We start from the raw sequence: 13,388 nt of genomic DNA on the forward strand, positions 1-13,388 counted from the left end.
GAACAGCAATAATTAACATTACGATGGTAATTTTATGATATGGCTTGCACTTATTTAAAATATTACAAGAGAACAATGTTGCATTTGAATAACTGTTTTTGTCCTTTGTCATACAGCTGATTTATTAGTATGGATGTCACTACATTGAATGTTTTTATTCTTTCATACAATCAATTCATGTTTAAAGTTCTGCAAACACATTTTAAAAGATGAGTGTAGCAAAAAAAAAAGTTGATGTTAACTACCATGTTCACTTGTCTGAACTTTGCCAGCAATCTCCAGGTATGTTTAGGAACATATTGCATGAGACAGTATGTAACTTTTGAGAAATGTCTACACACCAGCTTTCATAAACCTTTATTCTGTCTTTAGAATTTGGAATGATGGGAGATCATACAATTAAAAGTCAGCGACCTCGATCTGTTCATGAGAAAAGGGTCCCTCAGGAACAAGCTGATGCTGCTAAATTTATGGCACAAACTGGTAATACATCAGTTACATTTTTCTATTTACTGTTGTTATTTTTAGCAAAGCCACTGCATGTTTCCATGATCTTTTGCTGCATACTTGTCAGTTTCTGAGCTGATACTTTTTTTGAACCATTTATTATTATTTTTTTTCACCAGTTAAAGTCCATAAATAAAGTAGCTGAGAATTAGGTAGTTCATATTAAAAAAACAACATGCGCTATCAATGTGGATACTAAATGATTTAGTATGAACATGAGTTTCTTTTAATAATAGAAACAGGCTCATACATGAAAGGCACCATACAGCTTAGGGATAACTACAGTAGCTTACAGTGAAATATGTTTATCTTTAAAAAATAGATGTTAAGGAATTACTTTACAATTTTAATATAACTAGAACAAATGAAGTCTAATCCCAGATTTAGGCATTTATCAAATTAATTAATTACTGGGAAACTTTAATGTGCATGCATTTAGCATTTAATACCTTTGGCTCAACATAATGCTCCATTCTCCAGTTTCCAGAGTCATAATTTCTACATGAAAGTGGCCATAAATAGTTATTAATTGGATATGTAAATTATCTAACAATTTTATATCTAAGACATATTTTCCAACTTTATTTTAGTAACCTCATCTACTTCTGATAAAGATAGAAAAAATACACTATATACATGCAGCTGTCGTCATGAAAAAGTCAACATTTACCAGCAATTATCACAATTCAAAACCTTTTAAAATCCACAGCAAAGATCCCAGGGATTTCTGTGGGAGATGGATGAAGGTCTGAGATACTAAAGTCACAACTTATTATAAGTCTAGGGTCTTAGCACTGTATCTCAGATACCGCTATGTTGTAACAGTTGGTAAATATTGACTGGTAATGGTAACCACCATAATGCATTCTAATAATTTATTCCATCACAATTTTGTACCATGTAAGCATTGCATGGATTTGAACCAACTTACTCTGTATACCATAAATACTAACCTAGCAAAATGTTTACATCCCTCATGTATAATGTTTCCAGTTTTACAATCATTTGAGAAAATGAGCTATAACTGCTCATGTTACCTTTCTTAGACATAAGGTACTTTACACTTTTATTTTATCAGGTTTACAAAATTTCTGGCCTAAGTAATTTGAACACATATGTTTAACATAGCAAGGTAGATGCTGTTTTTGCTAAGCTTTTTGACGAAAAAGAGTGCTGTGGTCTTCCCATTAGTTATACAAGTCTATTTTTATGCCTAACTTCCAACAGTCATTACTAGTATACCTACAGTTATGTCACACACAAACAGAAGAAACAACTCTGGAATTCCCTTTGTTTAATACATTTTTAGTTTAGACCAATTGGAGCTTGTTACTCACATACTTAATTGAGACTTCTGATGCCAGCTGCTTAATATATAGAATAACCTTTGTGCTTGTATGCTGCTACTTGATTTCTTTTAATTACCCTAAAAGGTATGTCAAAATCTGCTTTATCTCTTCATATAAACACATTCTAAATCTGCTACCTAACAGTGTCTAGATATCTACTGCAGTGCAATTACTGTGGGTGTTAGAGAATTACATGTTAAAAGCACTACCATTATTTTGGAAATTTTGTGACTGTGGACTGGGAGATGGGAGTTAAAATATATAAGCTTGGTGTCCAGGGTTTTATTTGGGAAATGTAAAAGATATATGAGCAGAGCATATAAAATTGTATGCCTAAGTTTGAGGAAACATACCTTTTGTCTACTGTAGGTTAAGTCATTTTAAATAATGCTGTGCTTTTTTTTTGGACATAGTTACTAATTTTCATCTCTTCATTTTGATTTTACTTTGTAGTGATCATTTTACCACTGTGATGCATTCATTTGCTTGTGATAAAATTAATGTGATATCGTCTTAAACAAAACCATAAGGATTTTCTAACATTATTCATGTTTTTACCCATACGCTAAGGAAGATGATAGTCTTTATACCTGAAGTTTTGAAAGCAGAAATAATTTAGGTTTCTTTCAGTTTATATCAGTTCTTGTATTTTAGCGTGTTTATTTTCTTAAATGAAATAAAGAATAAATAAAAATGTGTAGTAAAACTATACACCTACCTTGGTCTTCAAAGTAAGGACAAAGAGATGGTAGAAATTTAAAATAATGTGTGGGAAAAGAGTAGAGGTCTAGAAAAGAGTTATGAAAAACAGACTTTAAAAAGTGGAACCAATCCAATCCCCATCGACTCAGTGGAAAAATTCCAACTGATTCACTGGAATTTAGATGAGGTACAACATGCATTGGTAAAAATGTGTCTGTGAATGATACTAGGCAGCGCTCCATATTTAAAACATTCAAACAAATATTTTGTTAATGATGTAATTATCCAATATTTGTTATTTTTTGTTCCTGAAATTATCCTTTCCTTAGGTGTTATGGGACTTAGAAAATATAAATACAGGTAAGTGTTTTATAGATCAATGAGACTTCCCAGACAGTAAGCTTTATTTCCTCCTCCATGTCTAGCAACTGTGGAGAATGAAAGGTCAATATTTTGCCACTCAATTTGAGAGCGCAGGTTTAGCATGGTAGGTTTAGAATAAAGAACTGAAGGGAAAGCAAAATATGAAAGTGAAGTATGAAGTGAAGAGAAAAACAAAAAGTGTGGTTTGGGTTTATGCAGTCTAAATTTAATCTAGACTATATAGAATAGAATAGGCTATATTTACTAATAAAGAAAAGAAGTTGGCTGCCTATTGTAGCATGTCTTTATACCATTCTCCCTTTGAAAAAAATACAATAACGTCAATCATTTCTGTGGACAAGCCATAGTGAAATGATAAAAGTAACATAATGTGCAAAAGAAACGGGAATATTTTGTGAGACATCTGTTCTTTGATTTCAATAGTTCGGTGTTGCTTAAAACTTATTTGACTATTTAGCCCATTTTGTTTGTTATGCTGTTGTGTACATCTATGTTGCTGTGTTAACAACAATAAAAACATAATACTTTATTTCACTGCAACCACACTGTAACCTCTCAAACAACCTAAATACTGTTGTTTACAATGTTGAGCTATTCTTCATTTATTTTTATTCCCATGTCCCTTTCCTTTCATATGCTTTCCTATTTCTCCTTCTCATGTAGCTTCTGTAAGTTTCTCACATACTCCCAGGATACACACTGCATGACAGGATACTGTCCCAGTCTCATGAAATAGTCCTATTCCTTTTAAGGAAAACATTGTGATATTTTGTAAAGTCTTAATCCAATGATGAACTAACCATGTGCTTAATTTCTCCTGACCTTTGTGGAAACTACCCATTTGCTTAAACTTAAGCACATGCTTAAGTATCCTACAGGACTGGGGCCCTGATAACCGATTATCAATTATATACATTTTTCAACTCATTAATATTACTCTTATGATTCTCTTGATATAACATTTCTCAGTACTGTGATGCTACTCTTGTTCATCATATTACAAAGGTTAAGAACAACTTTTCTCCAGTTTAAGATTTCCAGCATTTTTAATTTTTAATACTTAATTTCCGTATTTTAATAGCAGTGTACTGTTACCAGTTCTGTGCAGGATAATGGATAATTTACATTCAGTATATAGGACTGTTTTACATAATGAGGAACAAATTGAGAAGGATGGCTTTGACTTTTTGTGCTGTTTGACCTTTCATTTAAACTACTTTAACAAAGGCGAAGTCAAGTGTCAAAAATGGAAGAAGAAAAAAAATAAAATAATATGAAGGATTTTCCTCAAATAGAAAATACATTTTTTTACTACATTCTTCCTAGGGTCTATCGTATATGTTATATTAAAATACTACAATTACTGGTTGCTTATATGGTACTTCATTTAATTTTTTCAGCCCAAATCATGAAACAGCCTAATCAAAATGCCATACCAGTGAGGTTATTAAAGCAATAAACATGCTTATTTTACTCCTTAAACCTCTTAAAAATGAGTGAAAAGCTTTTAAGAGTCACATTTTGTGAACTTGTACACCTAGAGAATCTCAACCATTTTGTTGTTCATAAATATTATTGGAACATTACACAATTTAATAAAAAGGTAAAGGACTTGTATGTTCTATTCATAAGGTAGACTTCCTTGTTTCTTGAAAATGCAGCAAATTTTTCTGTGCAGGGATTTGGTGAGGCTTTGAATAGCCTTAGGACTCCTACTAAATGAGCTAGTGGAGAAAAGGAAGGGCGGGCCAGATGCCCTGGTCCAGAAGAATTATTTCTGGAAAATCACAATGTAAGACTTTATGTATTCTTGGAGGATACTGCCTGAATCTTTCTGACTGGAACATTTTCCATAATTACTCAGTTCTGTGGTCAAAATCTTGGAAGAATAGATAGAGGTATAGTGATGCATGCGATGTAGATACAAGGTCATACATTACAATTGATTTTGGGACTAAGTTCCCTCATATTTAAAAGCTGCATGATATGGCCAACAGTATCACATTTTATAATTATGTAATGGAGCTAACTGAATACCTTTCTACACATTTTTTTTTTTTTTAAGATTATTCAGTTATATTCCTTCAGCCATCTTTTGCATCTTTCCAGACTTCTTCTTTACTTTAGCTTCTTTTCTGCCTTGGAGAACTCATAACAACAGCAGAGTTTCCCAATGCCTGAAGAAGGGTACTCGTGCCTGAAAGCTTGCAAAGAACTTTTTTCCAACTATTTAGTTGATATAATAAAAGATATAACATCTACCCAAAGAACCTTGCCTGAGTATGTCCTTAGACCAACATGCCTACAACCAACAATTCGTCAGCCATTTTTGCACACTTTCTGTTTGCTTCTTTGTCAACATAGGAGTGACCGAGTTTTCATTGTATGAATGCCTTTCAGAATTTCAGAATTACATGTAGGAGTATGCATGTTAACTGAATTTTAAATGTCCTTGCCTGAGTAGGGCTCATAAGGTTAGGGAATAGAAGTTATATCATGTGATACATCTCACTAATACCAAACAAAGAAATTTAAAAATAGCCCAAATGGGGCTAGTTTTGCACATGTGCTCTCACTGAATATTGCAGTATGCTGAATACCTTCATCTATTTCAGTGTGATCATGGTAGTGGACATTATGAGTAGAACTGGGAGTTCGCTTACTTTTGTAGATCCATAGAAAATCCATGGGGAAAAAGTTGTTCGCTGTTTTGAAATAATGAATTTGAGGATACTACAATCTGCATGTGAATATCCTGTGAGCAGAAATAGCTGAAAAATTGTTGAACAGAGTAGTAATTATGAATTATTTATTCAGCTCTACTGAGTTGTACCTCTCAAATGAGTCCATTGAAAATAGGGGTAATGGTAGTAAACAATAACAGTGCTAAAACAACAAATACCCTAGGGCATCTTAGCTCAAAGGCTGGTAATACAATCCCAAAATGAAATATCAAATCATATTTCCTATCCCACTATTCACATTAATATTTGTGTACTTGCTGCAAAATGTTCCTCTTTAGTCAGGAAGTTTCTTGCAAATGCTTTGTACCCTTCCTTATCTCTTTCTGTCTCTTCCCCAACAAAAAAATAAGGCTTATTAAAAAATATTTTTTCTCCATTGTCATGTTCCCTTACACTATCACCTAGCCTGCACAGTGGAGAGATCAGCATAAACAACAAAAATGAATTCTTTTCTATGTAAAAATTGACTTTTCTCTATTGTTTTAGTGTCCTGAGGGCAAAATTATCCCTGGAATGTTAAAGGACAATAACTCTTACAAAGCCATAAGTGATGCTAAGCGATGAAATAGTTTTACTCTGGCAGGTGTTGTGTGCCTTCAGCTTTTGAGTGTATTTATTTTCTATTCACTGCACATTTTCATAGGTGCTTTCTTTCCTTGAAATTTTAAGTATTTACTTTAGTATGTTTGTCTTTAAATTATACACAACTGTATGCTTACCATAACAATTTCAAACATAAAAGTTGTATTAATACTTATGGCTATATTCATGTTTGTTTGTTGTCTTGAATGCAGGTGAATCTGGTGTTGAAGAATGGGCCCAGTGGAGTACGTGTTCAGTTACTTGTGGTCAAGGGTCGCAGGTGCGAACCAGAACTTGTGTATCACCTTACGGGACACACTGCAGCGGCCCTTTAAGAGAATCAAGGGTTTGCAATAACACTGCCCTCTGTCCAGGTAGTGTTAGCAGCCAATAAATAAAATTGTGGATGTTTTTGAATTGTATAATGCTAAAATTTTGAAAATATTTTTGGAACTTTAATTGCATAGAGGCACATTAAGTAGAATGGATTAGTGCAATACTTATTCAGCTGTGAAATGTTATTATATAGATGATTATTTCCACTTTCAGAGCAGTCAACAAACTGAATACAGGTACATTTTCTGTCAGTTCCAGATCCAATGTCTCAGTCCTCTTGATTGGAAAAAAAAACAGGCAACAAATGGCATTTTTAGGGGAAGAAATATTTATCACCAACAAACTAAGAAGATGCAAACGCTCCACTGATCAGCAAAGGGGACTAAGTTAACTTACTGTCAAGCAATGAAATTATTTAGCTGCTTACTATGGCCAGGCCATACTCATTATGTAGTAATCCCCTTTCTTGTGTTTCCTTTTTCTGGTGGGCCACACTGACTACTTGAAGTGAAACCTGAGGTAACGGTTCATGTGCAAGGTCCTATTCCTCCACTGTAGTTCCCAACCTCTCACAATCATACTCATCATCTACTGATTTCCATGTCCTTGGGATATGACTTACCATATGGGGTGGAAAGCAGAGAATTAACTGGACTATTGTTTTACAATTAAATCTCTGCAGTGAAAGGAGTAACCATTCCCTAAAACTCCTGAAGAACATGACCCCAGAACCACAGTGAACCTTCTGGTAGTTCTAGGGAGATGGAGGGGAAGATGTCTTTATACAGAAGGTCCTTGGTGCCTGACTGATATTATTAATGAATTGCAGAATCAGCCTTCTAATCTATTGCTTGTGTTAAAGAATTGTTGAGTGGTGAGATCATTTCAATGTTGATGATCACTGTAGGTTGTATATCAATTTCATAAGCATTTTGGGAATTTATGAGATGAAAGATACTGTAAAATATAAAATATTATATCTAGGTAAGTGACTGCCTTAATGAGCAATAGTGTCAATATCTGATGGTTTTATGTTTTGCTATAGATAAGCAAGTAATATAGGCTTTATTAATACTGTCTGGTGTAAAAGCCCAAGCAAGCATGGAATTGATCATTTTAAATACATCCACACAAGAATCCCTATTATTTCCAAAAAAGGCTAGAATAGCTCAAAGAATAATGGAGGTTTCTCTTGATTTAAAAGTTAGCCAAATACAAAAGAAAATTTGCAAACTAAAAAAAAAACAACCCGCTTCAGTATAGTCCCCTTAGGAACTGTATGAGTCATCAAATCTCAGAGAGTACACTAAGAGGCACATTTTCTGCCTGTTTTCACTATCTTCCCAGTACTATCTAAGAACCACTAAGTGCCTTGCATCTGTTAAATTTGGTTTATTTTATAGGATAAATTTATGTCTAATATTGCTGCTAAAGCGTTATAAACTTCTCATTCATAGGTCAAAGCAAAAAACTGACTATTTATTATCATGTGATTCAAAAGTCAAAGATATGTATCATCCAAATATTTGATTAATTCTTTAAACTAATGTTCTTTAATAAGCTGTAAAAGCAGGCACACAAAAATGACGCTCTATTTCTTACAGTACGTTTCCTTAAAGATACGAGGGCTCTTCCTGAAGCTCTTCAGCCTCTGGGTATATTTCATTATTTGGACACTCACAGTGAGCAAAGGCTTTCATGTCTGACTGACTATCCTGTGACACAATGAACAAAGTCACTTTCACTACCACCACAGTTGACATCTTCTTGAGACTCTATAAATTCACTGAGTTATTTCACATAAATAATTGTAATTTAGGGCCATCCCTGCTAGCCAATAGACACAATTATACCCCAGTCCTTTAGCCCCACTAGGCATGTCCCAGTGAGCATGCACATGTGGTTTGCAGTGCCTCAAAACAGGTTGAGGCACCACAAATTGCAGGCAGTGCACATGCAGCTGTTCACCATGATGCTAATTAGCAGCACGGTGAGGTTTTTTGACACCGGGAAGTGTAAGCATCCAAAAAACCCACCGCTAAAAAAAGAGTTGTGGAGCATGTGGCAGCAGTGTGAGCCACCAGAAAGGGAGCTTGGCTAGCCACACTCTGAATTCAGCCAGGCTCCAAGTAGCTAATGTGGAACCACTGCTGCCCCAAAAGGCCCCCAGGAGCCCAGGTAGGGCTTGGAACCTGTGCCGGCTCCAGCCTCCCCTACCTCACTCGGGTCACTTTACCATGCATTGGAGGGTGTATGCAGGGGCATGCCTGGAGGAAAATAGCAGCAGCACAAATATGTGCAAATGCTTTTGTCTCGCAGGAAACTCATGCCCCAGCTCATGTGTGCTCGTTGGGATGCACCCACTAACTCCTTGAGGTACAACCTGAGGCAAAGGTTCATGTGCACATACCTTCACTGTAGTTCTAGACCACTCACAGTCATACTCATGACCTTCTGGCTTCCATTGCCCTGGTATAAGACTTATCATAAATGGGGAACAATAGAGAAGAAATTGAGTGGTGCTGGATATATACAAGGATTAGTGTGCATTGCAGTTGGCAAGGCTGGAGTTTTAAACATTTATGTTTCTTAGCAATAGCTCTCTGGATTCTCATATTTCCATATACAAACCTTGTTTATTATTATCTCTGTCTCAGCCCAAGAGCTACATGAATCTGGATTGCCCCTGGTTTAAAGCAAAATAAATTGTTTGTTGTCCAACTAAGAACAACAACTCTTCATATATATGCTGGTGCATATTCCATTCATTTCTACCATTCCATCTATTTCAAGTAGATTGAACACCATAATTACAGCAAGCTTTTATATCTCCATAAATACTCTCTGGATAGCAAACTAGAAGTTCCCATGCCTTGCATTCACTTTAATCGCCATACACACATAAAAATATCACTCAGGTCTCTTCTGACCTTAAAATCCAGAAGCATCCTACCTCCTGGGGAATATTCAAAGCATACAATGTCATATGGAAGATAGCAAGCCAGTTCAAAAATTGTAACAATGCATCCTCAAACAAAATGTTATCCCCAAGAACTAATACCTAGTGAGGATCATTGGATGTGCCTCAAAAACCTATCTACAAGCTTCAAGGATCAGGATCTCTAGCACTTAGCATCAAAATCATAGAGCAGAAAGGATCATTGATGATAAGAGTGTGTTATCACTTACTATTTGTATTTCTCTTGTTTTTCCAAGCCCTTTTCCCTGAAATCAGTAAAGTATCACAGCTGTTATATTCTCTTTGGATCTGCATTGAAAATAGTACATACTAGCTTTATCACTAAATAATTAACTGGGCCACCAATATCCTCATACAGGTGTTGAATGAGTTAGCAAAGCTACTTGGAAAATCACTTCGGATTTTTTTTGTGTGTGTTGGATGTCATTCATATTTATTTTTAGTGATGACACAGCACATTCAATTTCAAACTCTTACTTCCCATATTAAAACTAAATTTAAGAAATCACTATTATTTTTTTCTCGCTTTAATGATATGTGGAGGGAAGAATAACAGTGTACATTTCACCAGTTTGTTGGATTATGTTGCAGCTATAATCGTAAGGTTGGTCCTAAATTGCAGACAACAATGTACCGCTTAGCTAATCACTCTTGTTAGCTAACTTCTTTGTTGTAAATGGGCTGTCAGGGCTCATTTTTGAAATACTGCAGGTTTACTTATTAGATCATGAGTAACAAAATGAAGGTCCTTAGTAGTAATTCCACTGAATTCTACTGAATACTCTATCAGGTATAAACTTGTCTATGTTTGGTTCTCCTCTCCTCTTTATCTTTATTTTTTTCACAAAGAAAATGAATGTGTTTAGATCCTGATAAAATCTCCCCAAATCTTTTAGGTGGAGAAGAACCAAAGTGATCCCACACACCATCATCAACCTCATACTAATTAAGTATTGTGAACAGTATGACCTTATACTTCAACATGGTTAGAGACAGAAAGTGCCAGGACTGGAGAAAACCTGCTCTGCAGTGACCTACTTTACCTAGTTTTACTAATAAGGTTTTTGACAGATGCATTTGCAGTTCTTGAACATTTTGATCCCAACTAATAAATTTGCAGCTGAAACTGTACTATTGAATACAATAACTCCACCACAGACCAGTCCTCCATTTGGTATATATTGGCATAGCTCACCTGTCTCATCATTCTTCAGAGCATTTTGCCTTTTTTAACATTTATGAAATGATATGATGCAAAGGAAATCTAAATGAAAAATCACAAAATATATTCTTGAATAAGACTTATTAGACCCTGGAAACACCATTTTGGGGGCCGCTTAAATCTGATCTGGACAATGCTAGAGATGATGCACAGTAGGGATGACTCCTGTGTGGTTACTGATATAACATTGGTTATAGTATTAATATGTATCTTTTCTATCTTTAACTGGACTGTCTCTAGTGGGTTATGGAATAGAGAAAATCCCACACAATTTACTGATTCGTTTTGATGCACTGGCTGGGGGAGTAGTTAGCTGATTGCACGATTTCACAATGATTACACACTTAATTCATACAACACAATTTTATTTTAAAACTCTTTGCTACGCATATAACACTGCTTAGCCTTAAGAAACACCACAAACATTAAGAATACAATAATTACATATATCAGAAACAATGCTCCAAATGCACTTCCTTCCCAAACAATGCTATAAGAATTAGTATTACAAAAACAACTACAATTACAACTAAAAGTTAAATTTGAATCAATACTATTATTTTCATAATATACTTACAATCCTAGAATTCCGAGAAGCCAAATACCAAAAAAATGGTTTCATTCCTCAGTAGTACAATTTAATGGGTTGGCCTCAGTAGTACGGTTCAATGGGCTCACCTCAGCAATACAATTCAATGAGCTGGCCTCAATACTGATAGGACTAAGTCCCCTTCCTTCAGTCCCTTTCGGGTGCTCTGCAGCTTCAGCGTGAACTAAGAGATTCGTGTTCACAGAGAGGTCGGTTCAGGTGATCAGTCTGATCCAGCCTACACTTGCGATTCTTCCTTCATTGTTCTGCATGTGACGTCACCTCCAAATTGGGACAGTAAGTTACAGTTTTTATTGAGCGAGCTGCCGTCAGTGGGCTCCTCCTACTCAAACCTGTCACTGCTCCCAAATTTGGGCTCGGATCTTACTCAACAGATTCTTTTGCCTTGTTGAGCATTTTAAATTACCTTTGGGAAACTTCCATATCACTGCAAATGCCCTTTTCTTACCAATCTGGTCAAAAGGCCTTAGGGTTTGATCTCTCGGAACTCAGGATATTTGCTCTCTTTGTAAAAGACTTCTAAAGATAAAATTCAAATTAAGATTTTAAACAAAGTCAGAACCTTTTGCACGTAGTCCAAAAACAATGACATAGATAAGGAGATATATCTTATCTTCTTCCTGAAACTGGCTAATGGGCAACCTTTACAAACATTCAAACTATTTCATTCAATATGACATGGACTAATTACCTTTGATTTAAATTTGCAAATGTCATCTCCAAACAGCAAGGGACACTGTGACCTGGTTACTTGGATACCCACTGAGGAAAGACTGTACAGTTTGCAATTTTGCGTCAGAAGGCTTGTCATGGGACACACAACTCCTTTAAAATAACAGAGAGAGATTGTTGAATCCCCAGCTCCAAACTGGTTCTTGGTTAGATTCCAAACCATAAAGAAACATTTTATTTTGGTTATGGATTGGATGCAGTGAAAATCTTGTGCAAAAAGTCGTTTTGTCTCCAGGTACTCATGCAATACCTTTAAAGAACAGCTTATCTCGTAAGAGTTGGGTCATTTTAAGTGAAGTTTTATGAGGACAGTTTTATGAGGACATATTATATTTTGACCTGAACTCAAGCCTAAAACTTAACTTTAGCTTAATTTGTATTAAAAATTGAAGAACATTCTGTTAGCCCATTTCTGTTAAGACAAAGAATGTTCCCACTTAATACCTTTAGTAATTCTGTGAAATGTTAACATATATTTTTTACTTGGCCTGAAAGGATTGATTCTGTATATTTTGTACTCCTTTAAAATGATCCTTGTTTCAACCTGAGCCTCTTGATCAACCACTATAATTTCAGTAAATGAATTATTCCCTAGTTGTTGTTATTAATTGCCCTCCAGAAGCTGAACTGACAAATTTCGTCCTCATTAAATCCTTTTCATCTGATCAAAAGAATTTTGAGACTTAAAATCCGGGATAGATTCAAAATGTAACACATTGCAATTGAAAAAACAACTTTAAAAGCTTTATGAAGCATCTCCATATGAAACAAATATCTGTTGAGAATAGTTGAAACCATAAAAGCTTAACAAAACATACATCCATCAAGTTGTTAGTTTTTAGAAGTTTTAAGTTTCATCATTTAACAAAGTTGTCAAGGCCAGTCAAGGTTTGCAAGATTACTAGTCTAAAACCTGTCACTTTAACAGTCATTTAGAATGTGCCTGTTTCTCTACTAATGTAATATGATTGATGTAATATTTAGAAGGTGAGAAAATAAAGTTAGAAATTTTAAATAAGAGTGTAGAGTAATCATGGTATTTCTAGAACTCTTGTATCTGGCCAACTAAATAACCTGTCAGCAACAGAGAATTTGTCACGTTGACAAAAAAATGTAACATATTCACTTACATACACCTGCAAATATACAGTGACATTTCTTGTCAAGAAGTGATTCTCTGAAGTTATCAAAACTTTCCATCTCAACGTATCTTTTAAAAAGCCAACTCTGTATTTCTAAT

The 13,388-nt window shown here is 35.0% G+C and overlaps 1 protein-coding gene across 4 annotated transcripts in view; it reads left to right on the top strand.

The window, feature by feature from the left end:
- Positions 1 to 13,388, top strand: part of ADGRB3 (adhesion G protein-coupled receptor B3) — a 733,084-nt gene that overhangs the window by 271,762 nt on the left and 447,934 nt on the right. For 3 of the 4 annotated variants that reach the window (XM_059730831.1, XM_059730825.1, XM_059730829.1), the window contains exons 3-4: positions 373 to 483; positions 6,481 to 6,642. In XM_059730831.1, the coding sequence (XP_059586814.1) occupies positions 373 to 483; positions 6,481 to 6,642 (273 nt within the window). The remainder of the gene's footprint in view (positions 1 to 372; positions 484 to 6,480; positions 6,643 to 13,388) is intronic. The other variant, XM_059730832.1, reaches the window with a different exon arrangement.

This window comes from Alligator mississippiensis, chromosome 1, assembly GCF_030867095.1.
Source record: "Alligator mississippiensis isolate rAllMis1 chromosome 1, rAllMis1, whole genome shotgun sequence".
NCBI classification, from domain to species: domain Eukaryota; kingdom Metazoa; phylum Chordata; order Crocodylia; family Alligatoridae; genus Alligator; species Alligator mississippiensis.